This window comes from Equus asinus, chromosome 8, assembly GCF_041296235.1.
Source record: "Equus asinus isolate D_3611 breed Donkey chromosome 8, EquAss-T2T_v2, whole genome shotgun sequence".
Taxonomy (NCBI): Eukaryota; Metazoa; Chordata; class Mammalia; order Perissodactyla; family Equidae; genus Equus; species Equus asinus.
The window spans coordinates 75,950,776-75,975,608 of NC_091797.1; the positions used below are offsets into that span (position 1 = coordinate 75,950,776).

The 24,833-nt window shown below is 40.0% G+C and overlaps 1 protein-coding gene across 9 annotated transcripts in view; it reads right to left on the reverse strand.

Annotated features, from left to right (window-relative positions):
• CCDC62 (coiled-coil domain containing 62) overlaps window positions 1-24,386 on the reverse strand; it is a 36,613-nt gene extending 12,227 nt beyond the window's left edge. For 2 of the 9 annotated variants that reach the window (XM_070515941.1, XM_070515937.1), the window contains exons 1-12: window positions 24,135-24,363; window positions 23,104-23,152; window positions 21,932-22,145; window positions 21,605-21,797; window positions 18,767-18,933; window positions 16,489-16,590; window positions 14,352-14,523; window positions 12,134-12,235; window positions 7,272-7,360; window positions 6,804-6,919; window positions 4,249-4,977; window positions 1,730-1,886 (exon numbers count right to left, since the gene is read on the reverse strand). In XM_070515941.1, the coding sequence (XP_070372042.1) occupies window positions 1,730-1,886; window positions 4,249-4,977; window positions 6,804-6,919; window positions 7,272-7,360; window positions 12,134-12,235; window positions 14,352-14,523; window positions 16,489-16,590; window positions 18,767-18,933; window positions 21,605-21,695 (1,725 nt within the window). In that variant the 5' untranslated portion in view covers window positions 21,696-21,797; window positions 21,932-22,145; window positions 23,104-23,152; window positions 24,135-24,363. Of the gene's footprint in view, window positions 1-1,729; window positions 1,887-4,248; window positions 4,978-6,803; window positions 6,920-7,271; window positions 7,361-12,133; window positions 12,236-14,351; window positions 14,524-16,488; window positions 16,591-18,766; window positions 18,934-21,604; window positions 21,798-21,931; window positions 22,150-23,103; window positions 23,153-24,134 lie in introns of all 9 variants that reach the window. The other 7 variants (XM_014858763.3, XM_014858760.3, XM_070515938.1 and 4 more) reach the window with 6 other exon arrangements.
• Window positions 24,387-24,833: the final 447 nt, after the last annotated feature.

Genomic DNA, 24,833 nt, shown 5'->3' on the forward strand with positions numbered 1-24,833 from the left:
GGGATTTGAACCCAGGTCAGTTTGATTTCAAAGCCCGATATCTTCCCCAAATGACACCAAAGTAAATTAAGTTTATTTGAACTTATTTTCTTTGTGAGAGATCTGTGATGAAGACCTCGTTCATCAGAGACAAAAATACATAAATTTTGTATAAGTACATGAAAATGTGCTCAACACTATTAGTCATGAGGGAAGTGTAAAAGTAAAGCCACAATGACACATCACTACACCCTTACTGAAGGGCTAAAACTAAAAAAGACTGACAACACCAAGTGTTGACAAGGATGTGGAGCAACCAGAAAGCTTCAACACTGCTGGTGGGTGTGTCAAACAGTACGACTACTTTGGAGAGAACTGACAGATTCTACCCAATAACCTGGCAATCCCACTCCTAGGTAAATACTGAAGACAATGAAAATATACGTCCACAAAAAAACTTGCACAAGAATGCTGATAGCAGCTTCATCACAGCAAAAATGGCCAAAAATTGGAAACAACCAAAATAGGCAATAACAAGAAAATATATAAACAATTTGTAGCATACTTATCCAATGGACTAACAATTCAGCAACAAATGGGAATGAACTATTGATGCATGCAACGACAGAGGTAAATCACTTCAATATGCTGGGCGAAAAGCCAGACGCAAAAGAGAACATACTGCATGATTTCATTTACCTAAAGTTTTAAAATTACTCGTCTATGGTGAAAAACATCAGAAAAATGGTTGCCTCTTGTGGGGAACTGATTGGAAACTGGAGCATAAGGGAAATTTCCGGCGTGATGGAAAGGCTCTATATATTGTTAGGATTGTAGGTTACATAGATGTATGCATTTTCCAAAACTCATAAATTGTACATTTAAGATTTGTGCATTCCATTTTATGTAAATGTTACCCAAAAAAGAATTAAAAACAAAATTTGAACTCTAAAAAAAAAAGACTTTGTTCATGATGAAGACAATGGCTCATCCACAATAGTGACAAGGTAGATACAACCTCAGTGCCCATCAGTAGGGGTATGGACAAACAAACTGGTTTATTCAATCAAGGGACTACAAGTTAATCAACAAGCAAAATGAAGAGACTAGGTCACAAGTGTCAGCATGGATAAATGTCACAAAATATTGACAAAGTTGGAAAAATCACACTGCAATAGGATATAGACAGTATTTTACCATTTATATACATTTTAAACACACACAAAACACTATGTAATGTTTCAGTATATACTTTTATGTAGTAAAAGTATAAAAACAAGCATGGAAGCAACTTAAGGACAGTGGTTAAGGGGTTGGGGGAATGGACATGGGGAGAATGGCATGTGGGACTTACACTTTATGTGTAACATTTTATTTCTTTAGCAAAAAAAAAGTGAAGCAAATATGGCAAAATGTAAACATGTTAAATCTGAACTAGGTGCACAATTCCTTGTCAGGTTCTTCATTTTTTGTATGCTGAAAATATTTATTAATTAAAAATAGATACATCAATCACCTGGAGGGCCTGAGAGACATCTTGCCTAAAGCTAATCTACAAAATATTTAAAGAAAACAGAAGGTGAGCAATTTTGACTTTAGCTAAATAATATAATTAAAATCCTATAATTAAAAAAACCCTGAAGAATGGCCAAAATTAAGCACACTAACAATAGTGCTAGAGAAGAATTAAAAGTATGTTGGGGAAAAGTCTTGCCTGAATAAGCGGGATGCTACTAAGCGAAATACACACCTTTTCACCGGGCAAAGCTGCATCTTTGTTGATTAACAAAATCTTAGAAGCATGCTTTTTATCAGAAGAGGACTCTGTCTCTATCAACTTCTCATCCTCTCTTAAGGCAGATTTTGAAGAACCCCAGCAGTGGGAATGCTGGATGGCAACTAGCTCACTGTGAATAAGAAAACCAGACAAAACACACAATATCAAGCATTTATCACCAAGACTCAAACTTAAAAGTCTCTCAACAGGACAAAACCAAAGCTGTTTTTCTTTTTTAATGAAGAAGCTCAAGTCTGAGCAGAATATTATGGATTTGAATAGAATATATGAGTAGAATATTATAAATTAATGCAACCCTTTGCAGTAAGAATTAAAACAAAATTCTTAAAGAGTAACTACAGAATAGAGAATTTCTCTCCCCCACACACACAAAAAAAAAACAAAGAAAAGAATGTTCGAGGGACAGGATCATCCAAAAGGAAGGACAAAAATCAACACAGTATAAGGTTAAACTTGTGAGAAGTTTGGGTTTTTGGTTTGTGAGACTGATTTTTGTTAATGGTTTTCAAAAGTCCCTTTGTGAAAGTAGAATAGCACTGTTGTGGCTATTAATTCTTCGATATGGATTGTAATTAGTCTTTGAGTGGTGAACATGGTGTTATCTGCACACAAGTCAAAATATAATGATGTACACCTGAAATTTATATAACGTTATAAACCAGTTACTGCAATAAAAAATTTTTAAAAATGAAAAATTCTTCTATAGGCTCTTAGTATTAGAGAACAAACACACGTAGCTAAGCCTCTGGGTACATTATTAAAGTTTGGGCTCAAAGCAAACTTAACAGCAAAAGCTGTCCTGGAACAGACCGGAGGCACCGGAACCTCCTCCGCCCATGGATCCTCTAAGTGAGAGCAGCCTGCCCCTGGCTTCTCCCTCCGCAGGCAAACCTCTACTTCCCAAACGGAACTGTGGTACAAATGTGAACACTTTAGTCAGATAATAAAGTAGGTACACAAGTTCTTATAATCTAAGGAAAAACAGGAAAACATAATTATCATTTCTACTTAATCACGTATTTGTCATGCGATGCCTTGGCATGTGCCTCTGCTGGCAGAACAAGAAGTCACTTCAACTATTTCAAGCCAGGGAGGTCAAAAGGGCCTTGAAAGAAAACTCTGAAATTAAATTTGAATGTCTTTCATACATTAAGTTTAATATATGTCCTTTATGCTCTGAAAACTATCTAACGTGAGCTCTTCCCTTAAATGTACGTGTGTTCTTGTTCAGTAGTGAAAAATATGCAATTGTGCCCTACCGATACTTGCAATTATGTAAAGAAGATCTTTCAAAACCAATGATGAATAGATGACATTTAGTGTGGCACCAATTTTTTTTTAAATTTTGCAACTCACAATAACTATCTGCATGATTTTTAAAAGACTCAGGCTTCTAAAAGAGCCAAATAATAATCCAAATAATGAAAATATCGAACTTTTAATCACAAAGTCCTATGAAAGTCGATGTGATAATTAAAACAAGGCTCTCAGTACAGAAACTTTGTTCTTTCTGTAATGAAATATTGAAGAGCTAGGTTTTATCCAAAAATAGCAGACACTACGATAGCGCCCCTCAACCAGAAGATTCAGCAGTTCTAACAATAAGATGAGCCTGAATAATGCAGCAAATGCTAATAACTTATCTATTTTCTTCTCTTAAAAAACCAATAGCTTTTACCAGCTTGTTAAATATAAAAATTCTTTCTCTTACATGATTTTAAACAGTAAGAAAGTTTGGGAAATGTAAAATGAACACAAAGGCAGAAGCAACTGGATATGTAAATATGTCAATGGGAGGAAAAAGAGAAATTCTTATCCGGGGTCTAAGGAATGCAATCTGGACACAAAGAGACAGCTTATCAATTCAAAAAGAATCCTAGGGTGAGGAATGCCCCAGAGCAGCATTCTATTCTGTAAAGTGACCCACCTGTTTGTTTTAAATAAAACACAGTTGCCCAACTCATGACAACTGGCTTTGTTTTTAAGCAAAATCTTTGTCTCAGAAGCTGCCCTAGGTACAAACTTTCCACTGGAATCTAATACATTCTCTTTGCACAATCAAAAACTCAACAGCCTCCGCTGCAATGAAAGGAGTAAATGGTTTGTCTTAAACATGATCTCTGTTTGCAAACACACCTTTCGGGGCTGGCCCCGTGGCTGAGTGGTTAAGTTTGCGCGCTCTGCTGCAGGCAGCCCAGTGTTTCGTTGGTTCGAATCCTGGGTGCGGACATGGCACTGCTCATCAAACCACGCTGAGGCAGTGTCCCACATGCCACAACTAGAAGGACCACAATGAAGAACATACAACTATGTACTGGGGGAGGGGCTTTGGGGAGAAAAAGGAAAAAAAGCAAAAAAAAAGCCACTCCTTTCCATTTAACAGTCACATGAAGCGGCTACTGCGGCCCTTTATATATCTAAACACAGTCTGTGGGCTCCCTGGATGTTTACAGAAGTGAAACATTACTAACCTTGTTGGGGAGTTATATTTTGCTCCACTGGCACTTTCTGAACAAGTGCACACAGATCTGTGGTGAACGATTCTTTGCACTTTAGAAGGTTTGAAAATACTCATCCACTCTACATCAGACATGTGGCCTGGGGCTTCAATTATGAAATTACTCGGGTGGCAGCATTTGGATTCACACATGTCACTTTCACCCAGGCAGGCTTCATTTTTATGGCAATATGAGATTCCAGACCTTTCTATGTGATCTTGACATTCAACATCCAGCTTTTCTGGTTGCTTTGAACCAGAACAGTTGGCCAGGCCCAAGTAAACACTGACATCGTGCCACTGCTTTTCATCAGATAAGGATGTTAATGTTTCTGAGAGTTGTTTCTCTTCATTCTGAATGCCAAGTCCATCACTTTGTGGTGATTTTGCATGGATCTTGCACAGCATACTTTTGTTTTCGGGTTCATCCTGGATTTTTCCTCCCAGAGCCCAAGACTTTTGTTTCTCCATTAAGTCTTTCGTAAACAGAGACGAGATAGCAATTACACTTTTTTCCCCAAATGAAGTATTAACCTGTAGTTTCTTCTCTTTGCATACATCACAAGAGCTCCTGTCTGACTTACTTTGCTGAATCAACATGGTCTCAAATTTTGGGTCCTTAACCAGTGACTTCTGACTTTTCTCCCTCTTAATATTGACTTTTGAGCGGTTATTTTCAAGGTCTGATAAACACATGTCTCTGCTATGATGGCATTATAAAAAACAGAAGTTATAAGATATACTTGATATCGTCATTCTAAATATTTCACCCAACCCACATTAACCGAGCTAAATCATAATAAGACCCATTTTTATGAAATGAAAATATAATGAACATTTATCCTTTCTTCAGACCCAATTTCAGCCCAGCCTTCTCTAGGAAGTCTTTCTGATCACCACCCACACTTTCCCCTCCCATCCTTAACTCCCTCTGGACTTACTGTCTATATCACGTCATTATCCTACTGTATATATTACCTAACTAATCACACAGCAAATCTCCTCTTCCAGCTATATTGTTCACTGTTTCATGCATATATCCTATCTTCTCAACAGATTGTTAAGTTTTTTAATACATAGAGGCATTTTTAATCCTCCTGGCACCTAGGACAGCCTTTAACATATATTAAGTGTTCCGTAAATACTTGTTGATTGATCTGTTATTTCTCTTCCTAATTCTATTAGTTTCACAATAAACAGAGGTAAAGCCAGAACTGAAAGGTAATGGAGATTCAAGGTACAAAGACAAAGGGGAAAGCGCCCAATGTGTCTTCCACACTGCAGTCAGGACTATCCCATTTATGTGCTGAATACTTACATAGCTATATATTGAAAGCTAGTCTAAAGTAAAAATGACACGTGCATAAAATAAAAATGAAGAATACTACATATATGTGATAAACCTTTTAAGACATCATCTTTTAAAGTTTTTCATGTCATACCTACTCAGGTATTCTGATCTGCATAGTTCTGACCCCTCAGAAAGCTCAACCCCTCCTTCTACAATAGCATAAACCATTTTATACTCTTAAAGAATAACGTCCCTCATGGAGCTCAGGTACCTCCCAGGGACAATGAAGTACTAAAGGAAAAAGAGCATCTATGTTGGGGCTTTTGCCTGCAAGAGAACCCTGGGTTGGTCTGGTGTTTATTAGCAGCAGCAGGAGCCGCTGGGATACAGAGCAACAGTGTAACGACCCCAGCAGAAGGCCTCAAAAGACAAGGAGAGCCGGCACAGCAAAGGGCGGTTGAATCTGGGTGGTGCTGTCTGTAGCAAGAGGCGCTTACACCCACTCCTGCGGACTACTCAGTACCAGGCCGTCACTCCAGCGCAGGCTCTGCGGGCACACGGAGTTGCGGGGAACTTCCATAAGTCCCTTTTTGGCACTCCTTGTAACGTTTCTGCTTAGAAAAGCAGACTAAATTTAACTGTGGGACAGTTATATGCCTGTTAAATTAAACCACACCTCATTTACTTATATTTTAATTTTACAGAAACTAATTTAATTCACACTGCTTGCTATAGGTAAGAGAAGACGTCTCCTATTAACAAGGAAAACAGGAAAATCAAGCTAAGAGCAGAGATGACCCTCAGCTAGCTGAACTCCTATTGCAGTTATTTATATCATTCTTTGGCATCATTTCTTTTAGGCAAGTACCATGTCCTACATATCTTTATTTTCCCTATTCCTAGCCCAGTGCCTAAAAGACGGTGAGTGCTGAATGAATGAATAAATGATTCATCTCTGAAGTTTCTACTTTAGCTCAAAGCCTTCTACACAACAGACACACAAATAATGTTTAATGACTTTCTTTTATCAAATGGCTAAATTAGGATCACGCCTAGAATTCTAAGACAAGGTCTCGTTACACACAGGATTATAATGATAAATATTAGCTCACATATATTTAGTCCCTGCTATATAGGGAATAGTACTAGGTACTGGCCCATAGTAAGTACTTAAGGAATACTGACTGAATGATGAAATAAAATACAAGATGGTATTAACAGCATCTTGCTAAGATTACCTGGATTCCAGGGACTTTGACTCCTCCATCTTTGAGTCATATATCTGTATCAATTCCTGAGACTTTTCCACATTGACATTGAGAAACTGCAGATCACTCTGTTGTTTTATGTAAATCTGCCGTAGATATTGATAAATCAATATAAAATGTAACAACAAAACTAAATGGAGCCAATAATTTAGTACTTTCAAACACTAAAACAGATCAGATAGTGACTAAAGAAATACACTAAATATCTTTGATTTTATTTTTCCTACGTTAGCACTGAGATTTGTTAATACCACTAGTCTCCTAACCTTTAATTACCATGAGCAGGACGCCATCTGCTATGCTACATATGATATACCATTAAGGAGTTAGGATTCCAAAAGCACCCTAAACAAAATCAACAGGCATCCTGTTCTCCTGATTGGGTGTTTGTTTATAAACGTTTCCACCTAAGTGTTAGAAGCCTGACTGGGGACCTACCTGTCTCAGGTTACGCAGCTCCGCATTTGTACGCTCTTGCTTTGACTTTGCGATATCAAGTAACTCATCTTTCCTTTTCTCTCTCTCTGCTATGTAAGAACAAATACTATTAAAATATTTCTCATCAGTCATATCAACACAAACCTCTTCATTTCCAACAATTTAATGCTCAGCTAACATTTTTTCCCTCATTTCTGAATTTAAAAATTGCAAAAGAGGATGCTGGGAAGAGCTTTAATCTGACTAGATCCTACATCAAATGAGAAAATTTTCACAATATAATTAATGCCAAGTCAAAAAAAATGATTCAAAATTGTATCAACTCTAGGATCAAAATGCATGTGTGTTTGTATGTACAGACGCACAGAAAAAGTCTGAGAGCAAGTATACCAAGGTACTAAAAGAAGTTATATTTGGATGGGAGTATTAATGATGATTATTTTCCTCTCTTCTTTTTATCTTGGGCGGGTATTGGTTTCCAAATCTCTAGAATTAATATGTCTTACTCTAATTTTCAATTTTTTTCACATTACACAGGTAACCTATGAATGCATTTTCACTGTAAAAATCTAAAAGACACATTCTCTTTATTAACAGAAAAAAATAACATTACAAGGGGCGAAAAATCACTATTTTTAACAGCACGCAAATCAGTCTGCTACAGTAATTTCACAGGCCCTTCCGCTGTATTCTCACTGACCAAAGACCGTAGATAATTGTCCCTATGAGGCGCCCGCACAGGCAGACAAACTATTTCCACTTGAAGAACAGCCCAGCACTCCTTTAAAGACTTTCTATTGCTTGAAAACTCTTTTTATCTGATAGGTAATTAAGATTCAGAATTCTCTTTAATATACATGGTGATACATTTAATTTCTTAGTGCAAAAAGACAGAATAGAGAAGTAATTTTTTTTAATCTTCATTCTTTTACAAAGACCATAAACATTTTGCTGAAACATGGACACTTCAGTATTACTATAGCTGGGGCACGAGAAATCAATATTTTAAAAACAGGATCAGAAGTTGGTAAACGAGAACTCACAGAAAGGAAAGGATCTAAAGTGCTATACAAGGACTTATATCAGAAAACAATAAAATTAAGCTTAAGAAGAAACAATTTGATTCACATAAAAGTGAGAAATCAACAATAAATGCTTCACTTAAAAAAATCAGTATCTTTATAAGAAGTTCAAACTAAACGTATAAAACGACCCTCTCTCGCTACATGAATCCATTTTAAGTGAATCTGACGCAATCTAAATCAAAATTTACAATTTATATCTTTTGTTCTTCCATAAAACACCTTTTCCAAATATCATCTTTCTTGTGGATGAAAAGAATAAAAATATTTACTCTCACTCTCCATTTGGAACATCACAAAAACCACCTAAGGACAGAGGCGTGTACTGTGCTGTAGATTGCAGCCCCACCTACACAGCTATGCCGCAGTGTCTGCTGTGTCACAGGGGACCAAGCAGAGCAAACAGGGAGAGGGATCTGTGCACAGCCATCCCGCCCCCAGAAACACACTTAATGCTCAGCCCTTCCAATATGGGTCTGCAGCATTGTCTTACTTTTACGGTAATCCTGGTACACAAAATTGAGAACGTGAAGAAAAGGACAGTAAGGAGCTCGCCTGGTGGCACAGCAGCTAAGTTTGCAAGCTCCACTTTGGTGGCCTGGGTTTTGCCAGTTTGGATCCCGGGCACGGAGCTATGCACCGCTCCTCAAGCCATGCTGTGGCAGGCGTCCCACATATAAAACAGAGGAAGATGGGCACAGATGTTAGCTCAGGGCCAGTCTTCCTCAGCAAAAAGAGGAGGATTGGCAGCGAATGTTAGCTCAGGGCTAATCTTCAAAAAAAAAAAGAAAAGAGAAGAAAAGCACAGTGAAAGCCCAGCTCCAGGTTTAAACTACTCCATCTTTTCTATTCAATTCTGAATTTATTTCTTTGGATTAGACCATAGTCAATACCATTGATACCAATTAGACCATAGTCAACACCACAACAAAAAAATCATATAAATGTAGTGCACTTGCATTATTTATGTGGAATTGCATTTAGTTTATGTGAATTCAATTACATTCACAAAGAAAAAAATAAAAAAGGATGGGGCCAGCCCGGTGGCATAGTGGTTATGTTCATGCAGTCCCCTTCGGCAGCCCAGGGTTCACAGGTTCATATCCTGGATGCAGACCTACAGCTGCTTGTCAAGCCAGGCTGCAGCGGCATCTCACATACAAAATAGAGGAAGACTGGCACAGATGTTAGCTCAGTGACAATCTTCCTTAAGCAAAAAGAGGGAGATTGGCAATAGATATTAGCTCAGGGCCAATCTTCCTCACCAAAAGAAAAAAAGGAAGAAGAAGAAGAAGAAAGAAAAGAAAAAAGGAAACACAGCTACTCTAACAGTGGAAGTGATGCCCACAGTGCATCTGTGACTCTCAGATGGTCTCAATTCCACACGCCTCTCATATTAACAGCATTGTGACACACTGGGTATATTCCTAGTGTTCAGAGATACTTGTTTTGGATACAGCACAGCCCCTAAACAAAAGCCAACTATTTTATCTGGCACTCATGGGTCATTTTAAATATATTTGAGTTTTGCCTGAAGCTCTGACTTTAGAATAATCTATTGTTGTATAAGAGGCAACTTTACTGTAAATATAAATGTTTCCCTAAATCAGATGGTTTTCTACATGGCTGGGTTTACCTGAGAGATCAAAGTGGAGTAGGTCCACCTATTTCCACAAGTTGGTCACAGAGAACAAAGAGGTCTGGAACTCTGCTAAGAAACAGCACAATGGAAGGGGACTGGAAGTCTGGACCCTGCTAAATTTGGGTCAAGGCTCTGCCTTTCACTGACAGGGAGACCTCAGGCAAGGCACTCAGTCTCAGAGGCCTCATTGACAGGACTGTCAGGACCACAGAAATGTAAACCAGTATCACTGTTTTATTTGTAAACTTCTTATTAGCAATATGTACAAACAAACGAAACAGGTGTCTAAGCCTCCGTGAAGAACTTCATCTTCAACAAGAGGAAACAAAAGTTTTCAACTTAAAAGAAAAGCACACTTTTAAGACATCTTCCAACTTCAGATAATACATGTTAATTTTTAGCCATAGCACCTGACAGCATAATACCATGTGAAGCCTTTTAAAATTATTTTTAGGCTTAATTCACTTTTTTTTAAAAAAATTTTATTTTTCCTTCTTCTCCCCAAAGCCCCCGGTACATAGTTGTATATTTTAGTCGTGGGTCCTTCTAGTTGTGGCATGTGGGATGCCGCCGCAGCATGGCTTTGACAAGCGGTGCCACGTCCGTGCAACCCCGGGCCACCGAAGCAGAGAGCACGAACTTAACCACTAGGCCACGGGGCCGGCCCCTTAATTCATGTTTATAATTCAAAAATACAAAAATTATTTTCAGACAGTGGTATGAGTAGAAAAGATGTTTACAAAACCAGCTTAGGAAATGATTTTTAAAAATTATTTCACAAAATGGATTATAGTGTTATCTAACAAATTTCATATACTTTACCTAGTAATACCTAATAGGATGTATGAGTAAAAAGTTATGAATCAAAAAGAAAGGAGGCTATTAAAATATCCTGTAAATTTTTTTCCTTCGTCTGACCTCCCAGAGCGTTTTATTCATAGCATTTGTATATGTAGTACTAAATTCTCTGTGGGCCTATGAGCTTTTTGGCAACTGGCAGAGTGCCTGGCACACAAATGCTTATCCAAAGATTGTTTGAATTAAACTGTAAAGCTACAAATATATCCATATATATCTCTATAAAGATAGATACATATACAGACATATCTGTAAAGCTATCCATGTATATATCTTTAGCAATATAAGAGACACTATTAAGGTGCAGCAATCCCAGAATTAATGGAATAGTGACCTCTAGTGGTAGAAAACCACATTTCCCCAATCTTTAATCACCCGAGATTAAAATTAAGAATTCCATTTTATTTGAAAAAAATATATAATACCGAATTTTGCCCTTTAACTTACAGAAATGTATTCTCGTCCTAGAAGGAAGGGCATTGTGGTTACGTATGAGAAGATTTGAAAAATGTTAATTTCTATTTGGAACTTTACCTCCAAATCTATGATTTTCATAACAAAAACTACCAAAATGAAAGCCAAATAAGAACTGCTTGGCCGGCAGGGACAGAGATAAGCTCTGTGTATCGGTGATTCTCAGCTGGGAGCGGTGAAACGGAGAGGCTCTCACTAGTGCAAACTCTGAGATACCGGGACACAGACGGGAGAACGCGGCTGGGGGGATGAATGCAATGTTCACGTTTATCAGAAAGGGACCTAAGTTAAACCTTATTAATAAATTTCCTTTTAAATCATGAAAAATTCATTCCCAACTCTATTATTTTAGGGTCATAATGATGTAACAAAACACATGAGTATTTTCCCAAATGTAATAATTACAGGTAATCTATTTGCGAAAATGGAAAAATGTTGAATTCCTAAATTTTATCTAGTATTTGCAAAAGTACAAATATCCTTCCTTCTCAATTCATAAGATTCTTTCTGAATGGATTTTTAAGCACAAGTACTATGTTTTTAGTGAGAGGTATAGTCACACACTCAGGTTAGAAGGGAGGGTAGTTCCTCACTTTATAGAAGAGGAAACAGTTAACTGGGAGGCACGATAATGCTTAAAATTCCCTGCCTGGTCCCTCCCCGCCACTTAAAGGATGTAAAAAACACAAACAGAAACTATTTTGAAAGAGGTTTATAATTCCTTAGCCTGTCATAGTAGTATCGTAGAAAGTTTAGGTTGCAAATATATAACTATTCAATCACTTAAACTAATTATCTATTTTTACCAGTAAAAATCAATTCATCATGCAGGCAACTATTCTCTTGCTTGAGGCGAATGATCTCTTCTCGTTGTTCATTATTTTCTGTTGTCTTTTCATTTAGATCCTCTACAAATAGAAGAAAAAAAGTCCTCAATAAAATACTAGTCCTCAAATAAATACTAATTTCTGGAGAATACACACTATGAATACCTCTCATGTTCTCAGCACTCCCTTCCAAATAATATGAAGTCCTGCTGAATCTGCAGCCAAAATACGTTCCACATCCTGCATCTCACCGCGTCCCTGGCAAGGACCCTGCTGAGGCTTCCCTCTCTCTCACCTGACTGGTCTCCCCGCTCACCTTTGTCTCTCCTGTTACAGCCCACTGTCCACAGAGCAATCAGGGCAATCTTTAAAGAATAAAAATCTGCTCAAGTCACCTCTCTGTTAAAAGCCCTCCTACTCCACCTAGGATGAAGTCCAAACTCATAACCTTAAGCCCTGCGTGGCCCGGCCCTGCCTGTCACTCTCCTCTCCTTTTGTTCTGTTCCTTGAGCAGGTCCCAAGCTCAAAAGCCGCCCTAGGGATTTTGCATTTGCTGTTCCCTCTGCACAGAAGATTCTTGGCCCAGATCTTCACACGGCTGGTTCCTCCCATCAGCCAAGCTTCAGCTCAATCGTCTTCAAAGATGTCTTCCCAGTCCACCCAAAGGAAATGACTCTATTTCCCTCACTTTCTAGTCCACTATCCATTACCTTGTTTTTCTTTTTTTTTACAAAATGTTTTTAAAAAATATCGAATTTATAAAATAAGGCATAAATACTGATAAAACTGACTTCTGTTTACTTGAATATCTTACCTAGGTATACACAGCATTTGATAAATATTTATCGAATGTCTACACTGTATCCTGGGGGCTGTGCTATTAGCTGCAGATCCGAAAAAGAGACAAGAGAGTCTGCTCCTGCTGTCAAGGGGCTTACACTATGATTATGGTTTTAGCTGAAGCTACAAATGGAGACAAAACCTGTGATTTGCCACAAGTCAGGGCATCATAAGAACAAGATTTTAGAAGGCTGAGTCTTTTCAATTAAATTAGCCACGATAAACTATCACAATTTCAACAGCGACTCACTGCTTCACGAGGCACCCCACTAGACAGAGGGAAGAGTAACATCCACGACATAGAATGGCTTTGTCATTCTAAGGTTTCCTGTTCCACAGTGGGACGCGGTCTTCGTGTCTGATGTGATCACCGTTTATAAAATATGATACTATGGGTGCAGATTTAAGACTAAAATGATAGGTTCTCAGTCCAACTGTTCACTCTGCTCCATAGTGGGGAAAGGCCAGAGAAAAGTGGGCCTACCTCCATACCCTTTGTAGACAAATTTAAATTTTAAATATTCAAGTGCATAGCACTAACCTATCTGGTATGCCCAGCCTTCATTCCATTATTAAACTTCAAATAATATTACTTAGAAAGAACAAATCATGGAGTTACTGTGAGAATGAAAACAGACAAGGAGAACCGAAAGGTAATTTTCAAAAATAAAACATGGCCCAAAAAGCCCTCTGGCAGACTGTGCTGTTGGTGGCAATTCCTCATTCCGCCCTGCATTCCTCCCACAATTTTTTTCAATTCTTCCCACAAAGGGGCAGAGGATATTTCTCTACCGCTTGACTTTGGGTTCAACCATGTGACTTGCTTTGGCCAACAGGCTGAACAAGGGGGAAGCGATGGTGTCAGGTCCTCATGTGCTTCTGCTGCTTCTTTTAAGCTTCTGCCTTCACCATGGGAAGAAATGCGCAGGCTAGCCCACTGGGGAGGAGATGACTAGACACATACAGCAGAGATGCCCCAGACGAGCAGCTCAGCTGGGCCCAATCGAGATCAGCCAATTCCTGTTTCGCCTCCAGATCCATGAGTGTATTAATGCTTACGACTGCATGCCACTGAGATATTGTCGTTGGCTGTTACAAAGCATATATTAGCAATAGATAACTGGCACAGCCAAGGCAGGAATACTTTTAAAATATAATGCATTATGCAGTTTCCCCCAACTCTTTTGTTGATCTTGTAACACAAAAATTGCAGCATAATTCTAAACAAATGAAATGAATATTTCGTGGTAGGCCCCAAAGCCAGCAACAGACCTACTCTCAATCATAAGACTAAGTGAACCAAAACGAAGAAATATATTCCCAAAATAAAATGCTTAAATTGATGTCTCCTCCTTACCTTTTAATTTATTGATTTCGATCTTAAGTGCCTTCAATTTCTGCTTATAGTCTTGCTTTTCTTTCACGATACAACTCTCCACCATCTTAGCATCGCGTAAGGCATGTTCTAACAATTTAAATTTTCCTGAGCAGTCTGAAATGTGATTGACTGCCTCAATAATATCTTTGTCCTAAAAACGAAATTTGAAAACCATTCTATAAGATTTTTAAATTCTAACTAATCAATACAAAAAGATCACACTTACTAAGATCTATCTCACTGTGTGCCAGGTTTCGTTCTAAGCACTTCGCAAGTGTTAACTCCCTTAATGTTCAAAGTAACTCTCGGAGATGGGGACTATTGTTATCTCCACAAGACAGACAAGTCAACAGCAAACTGCCCACAGGGGCCAGCCCCGTGGCCAAGTGGTTAAGTTCCCACGCTCTGCTGCGGTGGCCCAGGGTTTTGCCAGTTTGAATCCTGGGCGCGGACATGGCAGCACTAGTCGGCCCATGCTGGGGTAGCGGCCCACATGCCACAACCAGAATGACCCACAACTAAAAATATACAACTATGTACCAGGGGGCTTTGGGGAGAAAAAGGAAAAATAAAGTCTTTAATAAACAAATAAATTGCCCACAGTTACACAACTAGTTAGTGATGGAGCCCCAATTTGAACCTAGTCAGCTGGTTCCAGAAACATGCACAAACCATCATAGCTTATTGTCTGTCTCAGAAAGTTTAGAACCAGACAATTCAATTACCTAAAAAACTGAAATAGCAATAGGAGGGTGTCGGCCCTGGAAAGGGACTTATTCTCTGCATTACAGATAAATCCCATGGGCCCCGCGCTCCCTCCCTTTCTTTTCAGCTTGTTAAAACAACAGACTCCAAGACCTCACCCCAAACCTACTCAAATCAGAAACTCTTATTGTTGAGGTGGTTGTTTTAATTACAAAAAAGCTATCCATTTGCTGAAGAGCAATTCAAGCAATATCTGAAAGTATAAAAATAATAAGTAAAAGTTCTCTCCCTTCACTACTCACCTGACATAACTGTTTAAATTAGCAGGTTTTACCCCCGCTTAAGCAGATGCATAGAAGCGTTTCTGCTACAGCATCAAATACACCTTCCTGAAAAACCTCCCAGTCTGTACCCTCACACTAGGAGGACTTATGGGAAAAACAGGGTTGGGCAGACCATTCCAAAAACCAACGGAAATTTGTGATCAGTTCAGTAACGAAAAACAACAGTCCTAACGAACACAGTTTATAAATATGAACCGTTTGGCAAATGCCAGTGTAGACCTAACAGTCAATCCTTTTCGGGCTTAAACCTGAGACCCCTTCTTCCTCTTTTGTAAGTAAGTCCTGGAGGGCATTTGTTTCTCATAGAGACCATTTTCATCAAAATAAAAATTCTAATTCTGGAAATACAGCCTTCTTAACCAATCCACTTTTTTCATGCAGGGGAAATGCCTCTGCAGCACCTGCGTTAGTAATCACAGCTTTGCCAGGGAGTTGCTGCGATGGAAACCATAGTGGTTGCTGAAGTCTCTAAACCGGTCAGTTCTTGACTAAAGACAATTCTGTAGATATTAACATTTTCTCTTGAATTTTAAGAAAGCTTGCCCGTGATCACTTCCAAACATTAATGTGCTGGGAAAAGCCACAGATGAATTAGCATGGGTTGTCCCATTATACCAACATTATTCCCCTACTCACCAGGTATCAAAAACACGTGTTACAGAAGAGACTGTTCATCAATCACTGTTTATGGCACCTTAGTGACCATATCAATGCTTGATTGCTAACAGTTTTTCTCTCCATTTTAAAGAAACATTAACAAGCAATCTGACTGTCAGTGACTTCCCGAGACTTAATAATGGATGGCTTGGAAGAAAGCACGTTAATCCAGCCATGCTCTACCACGGAATGGGCCTTGGAGGCAGAGACCAAAAGTGGAGTCCCGCCTCCTCTCTCAATGCCTTGGGGACATCATTTTTAACTTGTTTCCCTCATTTCTAAAACTAGAATTTAAAAAGAGAGACCAACGTTGGTAGCTGAGTTGCTACGGGCTTATGTAAGATAATGTATATGACCATAATTTATAAACTACAAAGTGCCCTGGCAATGGAGGATTTATTGTGAATTACCTTTAGCTTTATCATGGTAGTGAGAGCCTGCTCTCGAGCTTGTAATTGTCCTACCTGAGCAGAAAGTTCCATTAATGTGTTGCTGAGGTTTTCATTTCTAGCCTACAAGAGAACAACACATAAAATACTAATTGAGTCATTTAAAAGCTTTCATTACTATCACCAGCCACAATCTGTGCTTATTTTTCTGTTTATTTAACTTTTTTTAGTAACAAAGTGGGCTAAATAAGCAGTCGTCAACAAGGAATACAAATGTTGATTTCGCCATGACCTCTAACATCCTCTCAATACTTGTGTTTGCCCAACTGAGTTATACTGGTTATGTTTATAAACAATCTATAATTCTAGCTTGGCAAGAAAGAAGAAAATGAATGAAAGAATGAAAATTGGATTAGTAAGAGACTTCCTTTGGCAGTATAAAGAAGCATTAGTGAACTTCTGTGCATTTTTTTTAACTCTATGTTAAAAGAACTTCAGCTTCAAGTGGGGTATTCCCAGTTATCAGGGTTTTTTTAAACCATAGAACTATATCTGATATAATTATTTTGTACATGATGTATTTATTGGTTGGAAAAAAAGAACAATCAGGGTTTTTTAACGATATCTTCACAGAGGAAACTTAAATGCATATTACTAAGTGCAAGAAGCCAATCTGAAAAGGGTACATACCACGTGATTCGAACTACAGTCATGCCCCACATAATACTTCAGTCAACAATGGTTGTCCCATAAGATTAATACCACAGAGCCCAGGTGTGCAGCAGACTACATCATCTAGGTTTGTGTAAGGACACTTCACAATGTTTGCACAATGATGAAATCACCTAATGATGCTTTTCTCAGAATGTATCCCTGTCAGTAAGTGACTCGTGACTGTACGTGACACTTTGGAAAAGGCAAAACTATGGACACAGTAAAAGAGATCAGTGGTTGCCAGGGGTTGTGGGAGGGAGGGATGGAGCACAGAGGATTTTTAGGGCAGGGAAACTATCTTGTATGATACTACAATGGTGCATACATGTCATTATAGATTTGTCAAAACCCATAGAATATACAACACCAAGAACGAACCTTAATGTAAACTATGGACTTTGGGTGATAATGATGTGTCTGTGCAGATCCACTGATTATAACAAATGTACCACTGTGGCGCAGAATGTCCACAGTGGGGGGGCTGTGTGTGCGGGAGGGCCGAAGATGTATGAGAAATCTCTCTACGGTTTCACTCAATTTTGCTGTGAACCTAATACTGCTCTAAAAAATAAAGTTTATTAACTAAAAAAATAAAAAACCCCAAAAACTTCCTGCCATGCACTGAATTGCACCCCCGCCAAACGCATATGTTGAAGCTCTACCCTCCAGTGTGGTGGTATTTGGAGGGGGGGGCCTTTGAGCGTAACTAAGCGGAGGTGAGCTTGCTCACTCTCCAGCACTTGAGGACACAGCAGGAAGGCGGCTGTCCACAAGTCAGGAAAAGAGCCCTCACCAGAAAGCAACCATGATGGCGCCTTGATCTTGGACCACCAGCCTCCAGAACTGTGAGGAAAGAACTCTCTGGTGTGTAAGCCACCCAGTCTAGGCCATTCAGTTACGGCAGCCCAAGCTGACTAATGCACTTCTGTTTTTAACTCAACACATCAGTAGATTACAGGATAGCTTTCACTTATTTTAGAGCTAGAAACTGTCTAGAATAGTAATCTGAAAAAATAAAAAAGGCATAAAATAAAATCTATACTATTATTATGAATTACTAAGACTCATTACCAAGATCTATACTGAATATCATTATGAAACAAGAATATGGAGGATATAACAACAACAAAAATAATGGCTTTCTCTCTGTGCCTCTCACAAAGCAAGAGCTCAAAAAGTATTTGACGACTGACCAGTTAGAACTGAAAACAGATTTTATTCCCAGTACACCACTAACATGGTGTTGATTTTTGTTTATCATAGCAGATAAGACACAATTATTTAGAAAGCATAATTTGAAGCTACCAAAACTTGATGATACGGATCTCAGACTTTGAAAAAGGCTTTCTAAAATAACCCATTGTTGATAAAACGATAGCCTTCTAAAACAAATGGCTAACAGTTAAAAAAGGGTTGTAACGAAGCTTCATCTCTAGCGCTGTGTAGCTAAGCAAAGCAGTACGAGGAACACAAAACTATGATAGACGGATGCACGTACTTTCATACACACACAAATGCATTTTAATAGAAACATTTAAATCTAATTTCTCAATAAATGAAACAGACGGAACGTGGGGCTACCAACCTCAAGGTCTTCAGATAGGAGAGAGGAATGGGTCGCCTTTTGAACCATTTCCTGAAGCTGTAGCTGAGTCTTCTGAAGAACCGTCTGGCATTCCATTTGATTAGATTCAAGGGTTTTTACCTTCTTTGTGAGTGACTTGATTATTTCAGTTCTTTTATGTAGTTCACCTGAGGGAAACGTCATCAATAACTTATTCCTGGTCAGATCTGAAACTTAAAATGCATTATTTTCAAACACACATTTAAAAAGTAAGTGTGCTAAAGAATTTTTTAAAGGATAATTCTCTTTTTTTTCTTTTTCTTGGTGAGGAAGATTGGCCCTGAGCTAACATCTGTTGCCAATATTCCTCTTTTTGCTTGAGGAAGATTGTCGATGAGCTAACATTTGTGCTAATCTTCTTCTATTTTTTTGTATGTAGGATACCACCACAGGATGGTTTGATGGTGTGTAGGTCTGTGTCCAGGATCCAAACCTGTGAACCCCGAGCCGCCAAAGCAGAGTGCGAGAACTTAACCACTATACCACCGAGCCAGCCCCAGAATTAATTCTTCTTTTAAAAGTTTTATTATGAAATGCATGATACTGTACCCTAGTGAAGAAACAGAATACTGTCAGCAACCCAGAAGCCTCCCGTATGTCACTTCCTGAACACATTCTCTCCAATTTCCATTTTCCCAGCCACCACACTGATCTTTTTTTTTTTTCTTTTTTTTTAAAGATTTTATTATTTCCTTTTTCTCCCCAAAGCCCCCCGGTACATAGTTGTATATTCTTCGTTGTGGGTTCTTCTAGTTGTGGCATGTGGGACGCTGCCTCAGCGTGGTCCGACGAGCAGTGCCATGTCCGCGCCCAGGACTCAAACCAACGAAACACTGGGCTGCCTGCAGCAGAGCGCGCGAACTCAACCACTCGGCCACGGGGCCAGCCCCCCACCACACTGATCTTAATCATTTCCTTGCTTTTTATTATAGTTTTACCACCTATGACCACATCCCTAAAAATATAGTTTAATTTGAACCATACATAAATGGAATTATACTCTATGAATTCTTGTTTGCTTTTTTTCACTGAAGATTATGATCCTGAGATTTATCTATGTTGTTGTGTGTAACTCCTGTTTGTGCACTGTCATTGCTACATAATATTGCATTATGTGATTATGCCGAAATTTATTTCTCCATCCTACTATTGATGGTTGGGTGGGTTGTTTCCACTTGGCAGCTGTTATGAACAATGTCGCTCTGAATATTCTTGTTCATGTGTCTTGGTGCAATTTCGCCTGAGTTTCTCTAGAGCCTTGCTACTCAAAATGTGGTCCTTGGACCAGGAGCACTGACATCACCTGAGAACTTGTTAGAAATGCAGACTCTTAGGCCCCTGACCTATTGTATTAGAATCTACATATTAACAAGATCTTTCGGTAATTCATGTGTATATTAAAGTATGAGTACATTCCTAGAAGTGGAAATTCTGGGCCACAAGCTATGTCTCTCTTCACCTTCACTATACACTGTTGAATGATTTTCCAAAGTAGTTGTACCAACTGACACTCCTACCAGCAGTGAATGAGGCTTCCCTTGGCTCCACACCTTTACTATTACCTGATATTTTTTGCCAGTCTGGTAAGTATAAAATGGTATCTCATTATGGTTTTAATTTGCATTTCCCTAATTACTAATGAGAATGAGAACCCTTTTACATATTTACTGGCCATTCAGTTTTCCACGAAAGGCTTATTCAAGTTTCTTACTCATTTTAAAACCAGATACTGATGGCTACATATAATCTGTTATCTTTCTTATTTAACATGTTCATATAAAGATATTATGTCCCATGTACAATTATATTAAACACTATGTTCATGTGTATATATATGGGACCGGGTATGGTCAGAGTAAAATCAGATGGTCATCAAAGAAACGAAAAAGACGCATATTTAGATTGTCATGTTTACAGGATCCTTTGTGTAATATAAGTAAAAAGAAGGAGCTGTATGGTTATCTTCCTATTAAACAGATCTAGTGTTTTCCCCTCTAATACACTCTAGTATTTTTTTTTCCTTAAAGATTGGCACCTGAGCTAACAACTGTTGCCAATCTTCTTCTTTTTTTTATTGCTTTTTTCTCCCCAATCCCCCCAGTACATAGTTGTATATTTTAGTTGTGGGTCCTTCTAGTTGTGGCATGTGGGACGCCGCCTCAGCATGGCCTGATGAGCGGTACCATGTCCGCACCCAGGATCGGAACCAGGGAAACCCTGGGCCACTGCAGCAAAGTGTGCAAACTTAACCACTCGGCCGCGGGGCCGGCCCCTGATACATTCTAGTATTAATGTAGTGTCAGTAGAACACTCAGACTTTAGGGCAGCACTAAAGGGATGATAAAATTAAAATACCATAGGAAAGAAAATTTCTGCCAGCCATTTTTGACATTGCTGTAATTTTAAAAGATGATTGTTTTAGGTACTTAAGATCACGTTCAATACCAAAAGTTTAAAATCTTGGAGTCAGTTCAAGAGAAATGGCTAGCCTTGGCATCTTTATCCATATTCTACCTCAAAACCACGTTCCCTGAGATTCGCTCTTGCTGTGCCATGTGGGCTGGAGCTCTACCCGACACCCTTCTACAATGAAGTACGACTGTTTGCCAGACTGTGATTCACATTTGTGTTTATCTGTTTGATCGTGAGGGTTCAGAAAGTCCTCCTCTCCTCAACTAAGCTAAGTTCCGGGACAGCAAGGACTGTGTTGACACATTCCTTCTCTGTCTTTCCTGTGAGCCCTTCCAATGTGTTAGCATAGAGAAGTGCACAATGGATGTCACTGAACGTATTTCTGACCTTCTAATTTGCTGCAACGTTCTTCCAAAGTCAACACTTTCTGCCGATCCTCTTCCCATGAAAGAAGCTGTCTCTGATGGACTGCAACCATGTCATTGAGCTCTTTATCTCGGTCTTTTAATTCTCCAATGAGCAGCTGCAGCTCTTTCCGTTGTTTTTCGATAGTGGAACTCTCAACTTCTGACACGATGTTCTAAACATACAAAGTCATTTTATATCAAAATAAGACTAATGAATAACATAAATTGGCCAAAGCATATTTTCCAAATAATTAGATCTTCTTTTGCTGCCAATTCAAGGTAGTTAAATTAACTAAGTGTTACTCACCGTTTATAACATGGCATCAAAATTATGCATATTTAAAGCAAGTTGGGGGCTGCCCTGTGGTGTAGTGGTGAAGTTTGGCGCACTCTGCTTCAGCGGCCCAGGTTCACATGTTCAGATTCCGGGCGCAGACCTACACCAGTCATCAGCCACGCTGTGGCAGCATCCCACATATAAAGTGGAGGAAGAGTGGCACGGGTGTTAGCTCAGGGCTAATCTTCCTCAAGCAAAAAAAGAGGAGGATGGGCAACAGATGTTAGCTCAGGGCTAATATTCCTCAGGAAAAAATATAAATAAATAAACAAATAAAACAAGTTCACACCTACTGTGCACCCTGTCTCCATCATTTCCAGTCATATCACACATACACTCTTAGAAAGCGGGACTGGTTGTAAAACCTCCATTAGCTCATCACAAATAAACCCATTTCTGCTTTTTTTTTCTTTGCTGTGAACCCTCACCTTGCCCCAGCCATTCTGGTGTAATTGAGTAAAGGGAAACATGAAATAATTACTGTTTCAATGTAAATAATTCTCATAACATCTAACACATGCCCATACACTCAGGCCACCAAGAACAGTTTAATATTGTGACTGGTCCAAACTCAACACACCTATTTAAAAACAAATTTTGTAAAGGAAACATTTCAAACATACACAGAAGAGAACTGTAAGCTCCCATATGCTCAGGACCTAGGTCCGACCATAATCAAGATTTTGCCACATGCGTTGCAATTTTCCTTTTTCTTTTTGTTGATTAAAAACACATTTTACCTTCACATATTTCAGTATGCATCTCTAAAAATGATCATTTTTATGCAACCATGATGCCATTTTCATACCTAACAAAATTATCTACAATAATTCCTTTTAAGCATTCATCATTTGAAAGTCTAGTGCATTGAAGTTGGTCTGACCTACGTGTGAACCCAAAATCAGCCACTTAGTGGCTCTCTAACCTGGGGCAAGTTACTTCGCGTCCCCAAGCCTTAGTTTCCTCACTGTAAAACGGTAATAACCGCACTTTCACTTCTTAGAGTTGTGTGCATTAAGCAAGATAAGCTCTGAAAGCACTCCACAAACATTACCTATTAAGAGTGTAAGTCACACTTCAAAATATGGTTCTGTCCCCACCTACAAAATAAAGACTAAAAAGTGTTACTTTACGAATTCTACCTTAAAGACAAGTAGTTCACCAGAGGCCCGTGTCCATCATTCCTGCTTTCTGAAAAATAGATAATGGTGAATAAATTACAGTTACTTACTAGTAACTTAAACACAGAAAATGGAATTTGGAGTCAAGGGATTCCAAGTCACTAGACATGAATTCCGGTCTTTGGTAAGCCATTCATTCACTCATTCATTCATTCACTCAACAAATATTTACTGAACACCAAATGGCTGGGGATACAGCAACGAGTACGCCGGCAAGGAGCATATACATTAGCATAGGAAAACAAGCAATATGTCAAGTATACAAAACACTTTCATTTTATACTGAGAAATACAAACATCGGGCAAGTTCACTTTCTGTTTCTTTTTTCTTTTTAGAGGTGTCTGAAGATTGTTTTATTTTTTCCTAAAGTTTGCCATTTTCTTCTTTTTTTTGGAGAGGAAGATTGGCCCTGAGCTAACATCTGTTGCCAATCTTCCTCTGTTTTTCTTTTCCCCCCAAAGCCCCAGTTGTATATTCCAACTGTAGGTCCGTCTAGTTCCTCTATGTGGGACGCCGCCACAGCATGGCTTGATGAGCGGTGCTAAGGTCCGATCCCGGGATCAGAACCGGTGATGCCCAGGCCGCCAAAGCGGAGCGCGGGAACTCGACAACTCGGCCACGGGGCCGGCCCCAAGTTCCCTTTCAAGAGTTTTTGGTAAAACGGGGCTGTGAGCGCTCCTCCGTTCGCTGGCTACTGTGAAGTAAATTAAGGAGCGGAGGCGAGGCGGCGGATACCAAAGCCGCCCTACAGATGCCCCCCGTTGGGGTTAAAAGTGAGACCCGGGGCTCGCCGCCAGTCTGCGCCGGGGCGGAAACCCAGTCTTCCCTAAGGTAAGGAGACGGATGTGACGTTCCGTTTTTCCTCTGCGTGCTGTGCATCGTTTTAAATTCGGGGCAGAAACTGCTCCTTAAAACCCAGCCACGCTGGGCCCCAGTGCACGCTGTCCCCGAGGTCCGCGGGCCCCCCGCCCCGGGACGCGGCGGCGCTCACCTGGCGCCCGGCGAGGAAGGTCGCCGACAGGTTCATAGGTGCTTCCTCCGCCCCCGGAGAAAGCCGCTGGGCGCAGCGTCACCTGAGAAACGCCATCGGCGCGCCTGCCCCGAGCGGCGGGGGCGAGCCCCGAGCCCCGGAGCCCCGCGCCGTCGGCCCCGAGCTCGCCCACCCAAACCGCTGCCCGGCGGAGCGCGCCCGGCCCGCTCCTACGGCGTCGCCGAGGGGCCGCCCCGGCTCTCGCGACAGCCCGGCGGCCGCGCGACCCGGCGCGGGAGGAGGCCGGCTCCCTCCCCGGCCCGAGGGGACGCAGCCGGCGCCGCCTTCCCGGCGATTCTTCCTCCGAATCGGGGCCTGGGAGCTCTCGCAGGAGTGATCTGAGACTGTAAAACCCATTCCGCACGGACCTCAAAGAATCGGTCTTTACCGTTACCCGGTGAATGGGGAAGCAGATTAAATTGTTTCTGTCCCCATCACCCTGGTTTGTGGCATTTGAGTTGCTCACTTCTTTTCGTCTTCCCGAACTGTGAGCTCGGTCTCGTTAGCCGCTGTCTACCTGGCACTGGGGACGGTGTTGGGCATTCAAACGAGTAAACGGATGGAGGCAGACGCCAGCCCTGGCAGCTAATAGCTGCTGGCCATCCTAGCAGGTAGCCCTAAACTAAGAATCACAGACGAAGAGAAAAAAATTCTTTTTGG